This window comes from Ceratotherium simum, chromosome 8 (assembly GCF_057802395.1).
Source record: "Ceratotherium simum simum isolate JZ-2026a chromosome 8, ASM5780239v1, whole genome shotgun sequence".
Classification (NCBI taxonomy): domain Eukaryota; kingdom Metazoa; phylum Chordata; class Mammalia; order Perissodactyla; family Rhinocerotidae; genus Ceratotherium; species Ceratotherium simum.
This window is the reverse complement of record NC_141907.1, coordinates 62,561,067-62,575,214: the sequence shown is the minus strand read 5'-3', so window position 1 is coordinate 62,575,214 and position 14,148 is coordinate 62,561,067. Positions and strand designations below refer to the sequence as shown.

General features: G+C 40.9%; 1 protein-coding gene across 3 annotated transcripts in view; it reads right to left on the bottom strand.

Moving 5' to 3' along the window:
- SEPTIN11 (septin 11) overlaps positions 1-14,148 on the bottom strand; it is an 86,090-nt gene that overhangs the window by 21,902 nt on the left and 50,040 nt on the right. For all 3 annotated transcript variants that reach the window (XM_014787823.2, XM_014787826.2, XM_014787827.2), the window contains 3 exons: positions 12,055-12,250; positions 4,638-4,824; positions 1,272-1,433 (listed from right to left, as the gene is read on the bottom strand). In XM_014787823.2, the coding sequence (XP_014643309.2) occupies positions 1,272-1,433; positions 4,638-4,824; positions 12,055-12,250 (545 nt within the window). The remainder of the gene's footprint in view (positions 1-1,271; positions 1,434-4,637; positions 4,825-12,054; positions 12,251-14,148) is intronic.

Below are 14,148 nucleotides of genomic sequence, written 5' to 3'. Positions count from 1 at the left end.
CAGGACTGGGACCAGGTGGGCTCATTGAAAGTTCAGTGCTGCTTTTAACTGGATGGCTTTGACCAAGTCATTTAATTCTCTGGATGAGCCTCAGTATGACTCCTTTTCTATTAAATGTCCAGAATAGGCAAATCTATAGAGATAAGAAAGTAGATTAGCTGTTGCCTACGGCTGGGATGGTTAGAGAGTTGACAGCTAAAAGGTACACGGTTTCTTCTTGGGGTGATGAAAATGTTCTAAAATTGGTTCTGGCAAAGGCTGCACAACTCTGTGAATATACTAAAAACCAATGAATTATAAGGTATATCAATTATATCTCAATAAAGCTTTTAATTTTTTAAAAGTGTCATTAGTGCATTTAATAGTGACTTGATTAGACCCAACTTCTCCTGATCAGATCTTCTAAGAAGAGTAGAACATACCTCAATTCACCACAAATTTAAAAATCTAGACTGACTTCCACTGCCACCAGCACACTTTGGAATCAATTTTTAGCCATGTATTCAGGGAAGGTCAAAATTTAATAGCTTCTAATTACATTTCACTGACGCTAACCTACAATTTTAAGAATTCCAAAAACCATCATTGGGCATCAACTATGTGCAGAGAATGCTCTTTTACAGAAGTTATATATTCCCAAATGAAAAAAGATACATATAGTCATTGTGGCCCAGAGATGAGCCATGGCTAAGAGATTCACAGAGGAGCAGAAGGAAAGATTCGGGTATCACCTGGCAGGATGGAGGCACACCCGGACAGATTATATCACAGACGCACCTAGATTTGCTGGAGCTTTAATCATTTATCCCCTGACCAGTTCCTCCCTGTGATGTGGAAATTATACCCTCAACTGCCAGTTTATCTAATGAATCAGGAAACAGCGAAGAAATAGAAAGGAGGGAAAGGCAAGAACCAATCGCAGAAGCCAAAGTGAGGCAGGTGGACATATTTCTGCCAACGTTGGCAGAAGCAAGTTTTAGGCTGCTTTGTGTGAAATGGTGCTGGGCTGGCCTTCCCTTCCCACAAGATTTGCTATAGAAATCGTAACTGTTAGAGCGGGAAGGAAGTCTGACATCATCTCGTCTAACCCTCTCATTTGATAGATGGAGAGGCTGAGGAGCAGGGTGGCTAAACGACTTGCAGTAGTGGCAGAGCTGGACGACAACTGAAGCTATCAGAGTCCTAGTCCAGTCCCAGCCACTCTACAAGCTCCCACTGAGAAAAGCTTTCAGGAAAGTCACTGGTTGGTCCTTTCTTACTTGAGGACTTACACTCATTGTTGCATTAATCTCTGCCACCGTTTCTTCATCTGTGGGGAACTGATATATCTGGACTCCATTGCTGACTAGTTCACTCATGATCTTACTCTTGAATTTGTGCAATTCATTCTTGGCAATGGTGTCAGCTTTTGCAATTATTGGAATGATGTTCACCTACAAAACAAATACATCCATTTTTACACAAGTCCAACATAAGAAAAATAATTAGATGAATAAAACATAGCAAACAAATGAAAATTATAAAACTTCACTTAAGAAATACAGATAACATTGGAAATTGAACTTTCTACCTAAATGCAAAATTAAGAAGATATGGGATAATCTTTTAGTTCCATCTGCAAACACTTTTACTTCCTCCCATTCGGCACGGAAAGCACACTTGTAATTTCCTCCTCTGTGCTACCTCATTCTTCGTTACTGAGTAAAAGGAAGTGTTCCTCTATGACAAATAGCGATAACAAAGAACCCAATGCTTTGAATAACCAACCACTCCTTTTAGACTTCTCTTCGCTCCTTTAGGAGCTTGATGTTTGCATGTTCCTAACAGTATAATAACAAAGTTTTTGTTACTTAGAATAGTGGAACATTCAGCTGTACGCAGGGTAATATCCCCTCTTTCTTCTGATGACCTGAAAACTGCTAGGAGAGGAGAACCTAAGTAGTAACCAACACAAAAATGGTTTCACCTACTTCTAAATTTTTCAAAATCACACCAACTAATTCTTTTGAAAATCAGTGTCTATCACATCACTCCTTCATGCCAGAAGGAGACCTAGTGCCAAAGGCCAGGCTCATTTTCAGAGCATTGGTCACAGCGACCAGGGAGACCTCAGCATGTGACAACAACGGCAGAAAGCCCAGAACAAGAGCCTTGAGCGCAAGCCCCAAATCCCAAGGTGGAACATTCTTCTCCCAACGTCCCCCAGCACTGTCCACAGGATGTATTTTTTAAAATTCATTTTTTAAGATTAACTTTCTTCCACTCCCTGGTAGGTACAGAGGTTTCGATAAGCTGCTACTGACATCCAACACCTGGAACTATGCTCTCCACCCAGCTCAGGTGACAAGGAAGTGGACTCAGTAAGAGAGCAGTCCTAGCCAGAGGAGAACAAGGCTCCAGGGAGGTTTTCCAGGTCAGGTCTGCATTTCTTTGCTTCTCCTTTTATCCCAAGAGCCAAATCAAAAATCCCTGATAAACCAGATGAGAAGACGCACTGATAGAAAAACCTATTCTTCCTATTCCTCAACCTCACTCCTAATCTCATCATGCCTGGGCTTCCTCCATAAGCTGCAGACTCAGAAAAACATCCCTGACAGTGAGGGAATGTTTGGGGCAGGACCTCAGGAACAAAAAAAAATCTCTGTTGTTCTTATTGGCTATCTTCTGTACACATTTAGTATTTGGTTAATAGTGACAGACAAATGGCAGAGGTTCACAGTCTCTTGGCCAATTTGATCAGAGTAGATAGATTAAACAAGCAATTTAGATTTAAAATCTTTTTCCTAGGTGGCAGGTGCTTGAAAGTCCTTTCTGAAATTATCATATATTTGCCTTAACTCTTCACTTGTAGAAACAAACCTTTGACAGTAATGTTTTCAGAGGCTATCTACCACTCACTCCAGCCCTACAACAAGATCAGTTCTTGGAAAGCAGTTTAACCTGTTTTCTGATGATTTTTATTAGCTGTGTTTGTTTTGCCTATTTCCTTTTCCTGTTTAAATCAACCCTATTACCCATAATCCTATTGTTGGATATTAGCCTGGCTTGGTCTACCAATTCAGTTAGGAGGTCACCCCCCTCCACCCTTCCTAGCCCTGCTTTCAAGGACATGACAGCACAGGGAGCTGGACATGATGGCACAGGGAGCTGGCCTCACTGCCCGGACCCCTCCACCATCCATGGCTAACTGCAGCTGAGTCCAAGGAGATGAAGAAGGGTTTCTGTTTACTCTCCCAGGAGTACTCCAGCTGTAAGAATCCTTTCAGGCTGTTAGAATATTTTCTGTAAACCAATGCATCTGCACATGCTGGAAGCCCGAGGAGCCTGGCTCTGCTTCAGCCACTGGAGGCCCTTTGTGGGCCGTTCAGACAGAGGCCTTGGGGACAGGCTGATCTTCTCAGCGTTCTCTCACTATTATGTCCCTCTGGAGAGAAAGCAGCTTTTAAACAGTGTTGTTTGGATAGAAAATAACACCAGCAAAGCCCTCTCAAGATGATAAGACTATTTACTGAACTCAAAAGGAGGTTAGAATCGAAGAGAAAATACCATAGCTTAATTTTGTGCTTGTTCTTGTTGCCATTTACCACTTCTTTATTTCAGAATGTATTGTCTTTCATATATTTCAAAATGGAAAATCAAATTAATTGTGAAGTAGATCACCAAATGTTATCAAATTTATCAGTCCCTTCCTTCAAATGTTGTGAAATAGAGGTTATAAATGTGGAAAGCTCAGGTCACACTGAAACTAAGACTTCACTTCTTTTGAACACGTGTGCAGTTCAGCTTTAAAATCTAAGAAGCTGGACTATCCTTATTACACAGAAGAAAAAATTAACACTTTTTTTTTTCATTCTAAACTTCAAATTAAAGCCAAACTTCTAAAAACCTTGCAAAGAGAGATTTAAAGAAAGTTTTTCAGAAAATAAATAAATCATGAATTATAGTTCAATCCCCCTAAACTTAACCCTTCCTATGACCATTTAGGTGTGTCTACTACATAATCCCCAACCCTCAGCAGAGCATACACTGGCACTAATTTAAGAGCTAAAAATACTTTGTAACAAGCTACATGGTTTTGTTTATTTGTTTTGTTTTGTCCTATCATCCAAAGAGGTTTTGAAGCATTTTTCTCAAATTGCTAAACCTTATGATTCTTAAACGAGAAAAAACAAGTTATGGGGTTGGGGAGCAGGGGAGGGATGAGTAGGTGGAGCACAGAGGATTTTCAGGGCAGTGCAACTACTCTAGATGATACTGTAATGATGGATACATGTCATTATAAATTTGTCTAAATCCATAGAATGCACAACACCAAGAGTGAACCCTCATGTAAACTATGGACTCTGGGTGATTATGATGTATCAAAGTAGGTTCATCAGTTGGGACAAACGTACCACTCTGATGGGGGATGTTGATAATGGGGGAGGCTGTGTATGCATGGGGGCAGGGAGTATATGGGAAATCTCTGTATCTCCCTCTTAATTTTGCTGTGAACCTAGAACTGCTCTAAAAAAATAGTCTTTAGAATAAAACAAAACAAAAAACCAAAGTACACTGAGAGCAGAGAATAAACTGGGGCCTTCGGACAAAGGTGATCTGAAAGGAGGGTGGATGGTACCCAGAGTAGCAGTGAGTACCTTACTGTCCAGCTTTTTCATGGTGACCAGGTCCAGGGACTTCAGAGAATGTCCAGTAGGGGCAATGAAGTAGAGGCATGCGTGGACCCTAGTGTCGTGGTAGTTGAAGAGAGAACGTTTGATCTTCAATTCCTCTTGCAAGTAGGCCTCAAATTGGGCATCAATATATTCCACTATCGGCTTATAGCTGGAATGCAGAAGAACGTTTTTAAAAACACATTTTCAAATCAACACGTTTCTAGTCTCAAACCTCTTTCGCAGTTCAGTGTGGCACAGTGCTCCAGGAAAGTCTTCAGTGGTTCCCTCTTCCCTAAGAGCTAAAGCCCAAGTTCCTTCCCTCAGCATCCCAGGCCTTCTGGCATCTGTCCAGGCTCATCTCTCCCACTCCCTGCCTCACCCTTCCTGTCCCAGCAATGCACAACCCCGTGTAGCAGCTCCCACCCATCAAGTTCTCATCTACCCCCCTACCTGGAACAGTCTTCTTCCTATTATTCTCCTGGCTTAACATTCATCCGTTGAAACAGAGATTATAAACACGTGGAGCATGCTGCCACTTCCCCCATGGCACCTATGAAGATATTGCTAAGAGACTGTGGCATTCTTCCCTGCTAGGCCAAAGTTGAGCCTCAAAATTTGTCCCAATAAAGTGATTATGACAGGCTCTACCAACTGCTGGGCATTGGTGCACAAAATGAAACTGGTCTGCAATTTCAGGACACAGCCTCACCTCCTGCTGGGAGCTCTTCCCTGGTCCTTTGCCTCGTTCCTCCAGAGACATGAGGAGTCTGTGCTCTCATAAAGCCCTGTGCACATTCTATAACTTCATCTACAAACTGAAGTGACTGCACTATTTTGATCTTAAAAATTCCTTCCAACTCTAAAATTTTATGATTTAAAGGCAAACTCTGTAACCCTCTCTTCTCACCAAATCATAATTCAAATCTGTTTTGGATAATTAGGTATGATTGTATCAACTGACCATAAACACAATCATTAGTAGCACATTAGGAATACATATTCAATAAACCAAATGTTCTCCAGGGAATGAGTAGTACATTAGGTCACTGTGGAAAAGCCATGAACCCTTTCAGGTCTCCAAGGGGACTGCTCAGCTGTCAGTGTCAGCAGACCAGCAATGAGACTGGTCTACTAGGGATACAATGAATTAATTCTCCCCAAACTTACTACCTTGCTGAGGAATGATTTAAGCTTTAACAAAAATAAAAACCTTTCCACACTCAACTCCCTGACCCATAAATTAAACTGAAATTCTTAAGAGGGAACTATAAATCTTTTATAATGAGGATGACAACAAATGCCCAAAGAAAAAAAACAAACAAAAACAAAATAAAAATAAAACAAAACAAAAAATCAAATTTATGACCAAAACCAAAAGCAATCAGAAAAAAGTTTTTTGATGATATTTTTCCTTGGTGATTTATCACAATCCATTGATTCAATTTGAGCAGACAAATTCTCTCAGGTTTAAAGAAAAAGTAGAATGTGCCTCAGCAATAATAAAGTCCTAAATATGACAACAGAAATCCCAATAAATTCCAAAAGAAAAGATGAGCAAGTGATAAGATTCTTCTATGTTGTCCAATTTTAAAATATTGGCAGGTATTACATAACAATAGTAATGATCATTATTATTATAGGATAGTTATATAAAATGGTGATTAGAAGCATGGATTCAAGCCAAACCTCCTAAAATCAAACTCCAACTCCACAACTTACTAGCTGTGTGACTTTGGGAAAGTTACTAAACCTATCTGTGTCTCAATTCCCTCATAAGTAAATCAAGGACAAAAACAGTGTATCAGAGAGCTATCATGACAAGTAAGTGAGCTAATACATGTAAAGGACTAGCACATAAAAGTAAGATATAACTATTCCACAGTAATATAATAAACAAAAAAATAATATAATAAACAACAAATAAGAGAAAAGCAAACCTGACTTTTTAAAGACAGGGGAAAAAAAAAAAAAGGAACTTTACAATTACCCGGTTCCCTGGTAACCATTCTGCTACTGAGCTCATGCCCTGCCAGGAAGCGGAGCAGGCCACTCCAGTGAGGTCCACTCATGCCTGGTTAGGCCTAATCCTTCTGTCTCCCGGCACGGAGGCGTGCATTTGGGGAATCATGGTCCTTTCCCAGCACTGTCTTAGCCCCAAGGAGAGGAAAAGCAGCTCACAAGCATCTCTTCCTTCCTGCCTCCCCACTTCCTGATTTCTAGCTTCTCAGCACCCACTCCCCAACAGTGGTCCCAGTATGTTTTTGCTTTCTATTAATTTCCCTTTTTGCCTCTGCTTTTTTTTTTTTTTTTGAGGAAGATTAGCCCTAAGCTAACATCTGTTGCTAATCTTCCTCTTTTTTGCTGAGGAAGATTGGCCCTGGGCTAACATCCGTGCCCATTTTCCTCTACTTTATATGTGGGACACCGCCACAGCACGGCTTGATGAGCAGTGAGTAGATCCGCGCCCGGGATCTGAACCTGCGAACCCCGGGCCCCCAAAGCGGAGCACGCGAACTTAACCACACCACCAGGCCAGCCCCTTGCCTCTGGTTTTGATTCTGATCTTTGAAGATTATGGGAGGTATAACATCTCTCCTTTTCCAGTGAGGAATTCTTTCTGCCCTGGAGTCAATATATCCAAAGAAATCTTTTGTTCTCCTCTTACATCTTGGGCTTCCTCTGCCTTTCCTTGTTAGAGAGTTCTGGCCAATCTTTCAATCTTCTTTTCCCTCTTTGTGGTCTCCCTGGAAAACCATTTATTCTCGTGTTTCACATACCATCTATCTGATGATGATTCACAAATCTCTACTTCCAGCCCAGATCTTTCACCCAAGTTTCAGACTCATCCATCCAACTACTTACCAGATATTTCCATTTGCTCTTCTAACTAAAAGCATTCAAAATCAAACTCCATCTTGCCCCCAAACCCACACTCCCCTGTGTTCCTTAGCATGGTGAATGGCACCTCTATCCACACCACTGGCCAAGCCAGAACTCTGGGATTCAACCCAGAGACTACCTCTCCAACCTCCCATCACACAATCAAGCATGAAATCCTAACAATTTCACCCTCTATAACATTATAAACAAATAAAAGAAATGTATTCCAGGAGAGCTATTTACCAAAATCACTATTCCCTGTGTTCAAGATTTAATTACTTTGATGGCACAGTTTCTTGCTGAATAACAAGTCTGCCAAGCAGTTTTGTACTCACCTTCAAAATCCTTTAAACCAATTCTCTGCCCCTCTCTCCTACGCCTCTCCACTTCTTATCTACTGTCACAGTCATAAAGAGAAGGAGGCTTAATCCCAATTTTGCCTTTTGTTAGTTTCCATTCTTATAGAAAGGACACCCATTTATACTGTTGGACCAATTCAAACTTCTCTGGATTGTAGCCATATCCAGCAGAGGAAAGGAGGGGGAGGGCAGATCAAATCTAGCCCTTAATTTTTCACATAATTTCCTTTTAAGGCATGGAGATATTCCTTTTTACCCATCACTCATTTTTTTCATATACCTCCAGCCATAAAAAACACTATAAAATGACAGAGGTTGACCCTAAAACTGATGGAAAAAAAAATTTATACAATATTTTCTATCCACCCAAGCTACCCACTGATCATTCTTGCAAAATAGCTAATGCCATCATTCAGGGACTGACTCTCCATTTTATATATGACCCAATATCTACCATATATTTTCTCTATCTTGCTATCTGTTAGTGAAAGCTAGTTTTCCTTATCTCTCAACTACCCCACCAGAAAGTGTGATAAAAACAGAAATTAAAGACAAAAAAGTCCACTTCACTACCATTTTATAACTCTGATAAAGATCTAGTGAGTTTGAGGATTCTCTCTCAGTGGATTTCAATTATCCACACTTGTCAGGGCTGAGTATCATTATAGTCAGCGATACGCCATTGACATGCTATCTCCCATCTCCCAAATGTGGGGCAAACAAATCATTCTATTTCCATTTCTACAGCAAAACTTGGTTTCCCTTCTTCTCCAGACCCCTTTCCTTCTTCACTGAAGAGGACAGACAGCAAAACAAAGAAGCCCTTAAACCATGAGGAGTTAATCATGCTGTTAAACATAACAGGAAACCTTACCCGAGTCTCTTCCTGCCTCCTTCTAGCTAGCCTGGTCCCAGGCAGATAATGATGCAGGAATGCTGACATGTCTGAAGTCCACATAAACAAACTGGGACATTCTTGAAGTCTTGCATCGGTGGCAGAAAAGCTTGCTTAATCCCCAAAGTAGTAAAAATAATCATGGGTCTAGAGAAACAGCACATCCCTTCCCATATGGTTACATATCAATGCAAAAATGCATATCCCACTTCCAATTTTTGGATGGAAACAAGGGCTCTCCAAATAACTATTTTAAACAACAGTCCTTTGGGTTTATAGTCAAGTGTCAACAATGCCTTCTGGGGCACAGAGTTCTAAATGCCATTTAAAGAGGTTATGCAACAGCTGTCAAGAAATTTCAGAAAAAAAATATTTGGTATCTAGGTTAGGTTAATATCACACTTCCTCTCTTCTGAATCTCCTTGGAAACTATTATTTGACCCAAATGAGTCAGATAATTTCTTAAAGAGGCCTCCAGCTGCAAATATGAGGATCAGCATTGTATTGGCCACTTGCTATTCAGTACTGGCGAGTGAAAAGCCACCAGCCTGAAAGAAAGCCATTTAGGAGAAAAGCAAAAATTTAGTGGCAGTGCTGAGGCAATGACTCTGAGCTGGAACAGCACGTGGAATCTTAGCAGCAAGAGGCTGGAGGACAGCTCTCATTCCTGCAGGAAGGGATCCTGAAAAGGTCCAGTTGCTGACTTCCAATCCAGGAGTGCACAAGCACGACATTCTCTAACCCCAGAGAGAAACTTGTGCGGGTCAGAGGTGGACATACTTGTTGCTCTCAGTGTGCACTGGGATTGCGCAACCACCAGGAGCCCCTGGCTCTTTCCCTGGCTCCCACAATGCACCTGTGCTCTTTTTCTTGTCGCCAGGGTTTTCTCCTCATCTATTTCACAAAGCATTACAAACAGCCTTCAGGCAGTAATCTCTCCATCGTTCCTTGGCATTGAGGCCATAAACTAAGAGCAACTGCTCAGCTGCAGGACAGCTTGGCTGTCCCCCACTCCAACACAATGTACAGACAGTCCATTTTGACCAGATGCAAAATAAAATCTTTCTCACTCTATCTAACAATTGCTCCTGTTATTACAGGACAATGTTTACTGATGAGCATTTATTGCTCTATAGATAAAATAGAGCTCAGTGCTCAGCTAGAGAATAAATTAAATATTTCTCTGTCATTACCGTCGTGCTCAAATATATCAGGAACAGTTAAAATATATCTAGGCAATACACATTTCTAGATAAAATGGTTCAAGTTCCTCTTTACAAAACACATGCATATAACAAACAGTTTTGAGGAAAATGGAAAAAAACAAGAAACAAAAACCCTGGCATTAATGAAGTTTCTGAGCCCTAAGCAAATATATCATAACTTACTCATCTGGTGTTTTATTCCCATAAAGCTGTCACTACACAAACATGTCCCCTTCTGGAATCATCTTTGGGCCTGGGACAGTTTTATTTTAACTTTCTCAAACTTCTTTTGAGAATGAATGTAGTATTTAAATAGTCATAAGGCATTTGAAGTTGAGATTGATGAACAGGGTGGGTGATCTTGAGGAGTGTGAACAACATTTCAGGCCTGGGATTAACATACGGGTGGACACCAGGAAGTTTTAAGGATTAACAACTTCCCTCAAATAAGGGCATACAGCAACTCAGAGGAAAGAGCCAGACTTACTTGGCTTTATAAATTGAGTATTTGTGATTTATAAAAATAAAAATAAAACCTGACTATATTATTTTATAATTAGGTCAAGATTACGTAAACCAGTTTAGAATGAATATATAAGATTGACTTACAGCTAGCAGTTTCTACCTACATACAAACCATTGGACCAAAATTCTGAAAAAATATTTTATTTCTTAAGCAGGTTAAACATGTCTTTCTTCCACATATACACAGAAGTTTGTTGTCTATATTATCTAATTAACGTAACAAACCGTCACTCGATAGAGAGGGAAACTTGAATCTAATCGACCTGAATTCCTCACTAGGCTTGACTGAAACCACAACCATTATTCAGACTCAATTTGGCCATTCTGTACCCAGCATGCCCCCCAACTCTGAGCAGCTGACAGGAAGACCCAGACCATTCACAAAAGGACTCACAGTGCCTTATGCCACAGCACTAACATCAATATTAAGATCCTGTACTGGCTGGAAATTAAGATTTTTTCCAACTGATCTTCCATAAAAATGCTTTCTTCACTTCGGGGTTTCAGAAGCTAATATTACTTTGCCACAGCCATCAAAATACAGGATAATTGCTGTTATTACCACACTCTTCTTCCAGGCTTAGCCTTCCACAGTGCCCTTCCTCAGACCTCCACCTAAAAATAGGACTATGCAGTATCGCACGGGAAGAGCCTTCAGAGGACACCTAGTGTAATTCCCTTAAAGTTAGACAAACTGACAAGGTCCCATAGCTTGTCACTGGCAGAATCCAGATTACAACCGGAGAATCCTAAATCCTGGGCTGTGGCTTCTTGTGCAAAACATGTTGACTCTCGTTTTCATTCAAATTTTCTAAGAATTTGAGCATTAGGTCGGATGTCCCAATCTGCCTCAGAGACTAGCAGCATGTGGCAGATGCTCAAGCCAAACTGCTTTTACTTTTTAATGCCTTCTTATTTTGCAGAGCTGAAAGTACCAGAAACCACATTCCCAGACTCTCTTGCAGGTAGCGTTCTGAACGTGGTCTATTTTCTGCCAAGCAGATGCGGCCATACGAGACCTGGGGGCCGGGAGTGAGCAACACAGGCAGAGGCCACACAGGGAAAGGGCTCTTCTTGCAAGAGATGGTAGAAGCATGTGGTCACCTGGGACAGATCTGGTGGAGGTTCTAGAGACCTCTCCCTAGCATCACAGCTGCCAAGCTGTATAAGGTGGCTGGTGCAGGGGTTTCTGCTAACTGTCCTGTAGGCTGGTGGGTGTTTCTCTAGATTGCTTTTCCTGGTGGGAAAGCCCCCGAACCTGGTTCTATGACGCTCCTGGAAAAATGCCACAAGCTAGCCTCTTCCTTCTAACAACTCTATTTTCTGCTTATACTTATATGAATCAATTACAAGAGCTGATTCTGACCTCAAGGAAGAACATTCCAAGAAAATTTCTCAGAGGACAAGAATGCCATATCTTTCAGGTGATAGAAGCCCAAGTCCCAGAACTAGTGAATAGTTAGCCTTGGTATTTCCCCGGGGTGGGTCCTGCTATCTCCTCATCCATTTATATCCCCACAAATCCCAAGACGTACCTGTCATCTTTATTTATCTGGTCTCCAAATCCCACGGTGTCAACGATGGTTAACTTCAGCCGTACATTGCTTTCCTGAAGCTCATAACTTCTGGCTTTTAACCGGACACCTGGTTCATTGTGAGTAGCTGGGTCACTTTCAAATTTGGTGTTGAATAAAGTGTCCATTAACGTGGATTTGCCAATGCCTGTCTCACCTACACAACCACAAGGGAGACATCAGAGAATGTGTCAATGTCTCTCAGATATTAGTTCACTTCATCAGGAGTTTTTCCTAATCACATTCATAAAATTTTTTAAAAAGTCAGTATCACCAGAAATCCCACTACAAAAAGACAGTTCTTCCTTCCATGTATGATCTATGGAACACCTCCCTAGAAATGCCCGAATGAATTTCAGAAACCATGTAGCAGAAAAGATCTTGAACTTACACACCAAGATGCTCTTCTTTACCTCTGGAGAGAGAAACAGAACCTGTAAGGTTGCCTGTGGTCAGTTTGTACATTACAAAGACAGAAACTGTATCTCTTCCTCTCCTAAAGGTTGGTGTGTAAAACTATATTACTTTAACAAAAATACTATAGGGACCGGCCTGGTGGCATAGTGGTTAAGTTTGGCACACTCCACTTCCGTGGCCAGGGTTCATGAGTTCAAATCCTGGGTGCAGACCTACAACCATTCACCAGCTGTGCTGTGGCAGCATCCCACATATAAAGTAGAGGAAGACTGGCACAGATGTTAGCTCAGGGCCAATCTTCCTCAAGCAAAAAAAAAAAATTGCTGAGTTTCTGTTACTAGGGGAGAAAGAAACTGATTCCATTTATATCGAATTATCTGATACCATCTAATGCTGTCGAAAAGAATTACATTTTTCAAAACAACACTTGACAATAACAGCAATAATAATAAATGCAGCTAAAGTAATAAATAGTGCTTACTAAATAATAATAAATAATAAAGTAATAAAGTAATAAATAATAAAGAGTGCTTACTTTGCGCCACACCTGTGGCAAGAGCTTCCAATGCCTCATCTCATTTAAACCCTATTACTAGCCCCTGTAAAACAGGTACTATTGTTTCCTCCCTCTTACAGATAGGGCACTAAGGCTTAGAGAAGGTTTAAGTAACTTGCCTTAAGTCACATTGTTAAGTGGCAAAGCCAGGGTTCTAACACCTACACTCAACCAACACAGCATCCTGACTTCACTATTACAGAGAAAACCAACCACCTAATATTTTCCAGTTATGGCTATGAGTCTGTGAGAATTCTCTATATTATCTCCATTTTTATTTTCCTACTCAGCTGGAGTCAAGATGGCAAACACTTGTTAGTTTTCCCAGTTTCAGGGTGACGTCTGCGACAATGAAACTGAATGATATTAAATGACCCACAACAACGGCCTTATTAATTCACATCAATAATTCAAGTCAGGAAGTATTTATTGGGGCCCTAAGATATGCAAAGCAGAGTGGCAGGTACTGGCACCACTACACCCATCAAATGGTAAGACCCAAATGTGGAGCCATGGAGAACGTTGGCTTGACCTTTGAAATAAGACCAACAACATTTTTCTCTTAACACTAATTCTTTGTTGAGTCAAAAATAGTTGGCAATGAGAAAGACCCTTGTCACCAGTGGTGGTGGTAGAAGTGGTGGTTGAGTGTGTGATGGTGGAAAGAGGGAGGTAGAAATCAACAAATATTATCTAAAGGAATGCCTTTTTTTTAAATCTGGAAAATTTCCCAATTAGACTTCTAGCTCAATTTAAATACACCAACGTGCTGCAGCCCTTTCAACAAATCCCAATCCCATGATGTTCCCAGGAACAGTTCCGTTTCTACAGGATTGCTATAATGACTTTTAGGATGGTAACAATTCCATGGGAAAAAGAAGAGTTCTAGGATTTGTTGCCTTAGGGCAACTCTCCCAGTGTAATGACAAAACCCACCTCCTAATTAGAAGTTCTGTGTTGCTCACTGCTCTCCAACATCATGCAAAAGTAGAGCAGGTTGGAGTCTTTCTGGATCTGAGCTTTCTCTAATTAGAAGCCTTATGTGGTTTGCCACGGACTACAATGATTCACTTACAGGACAA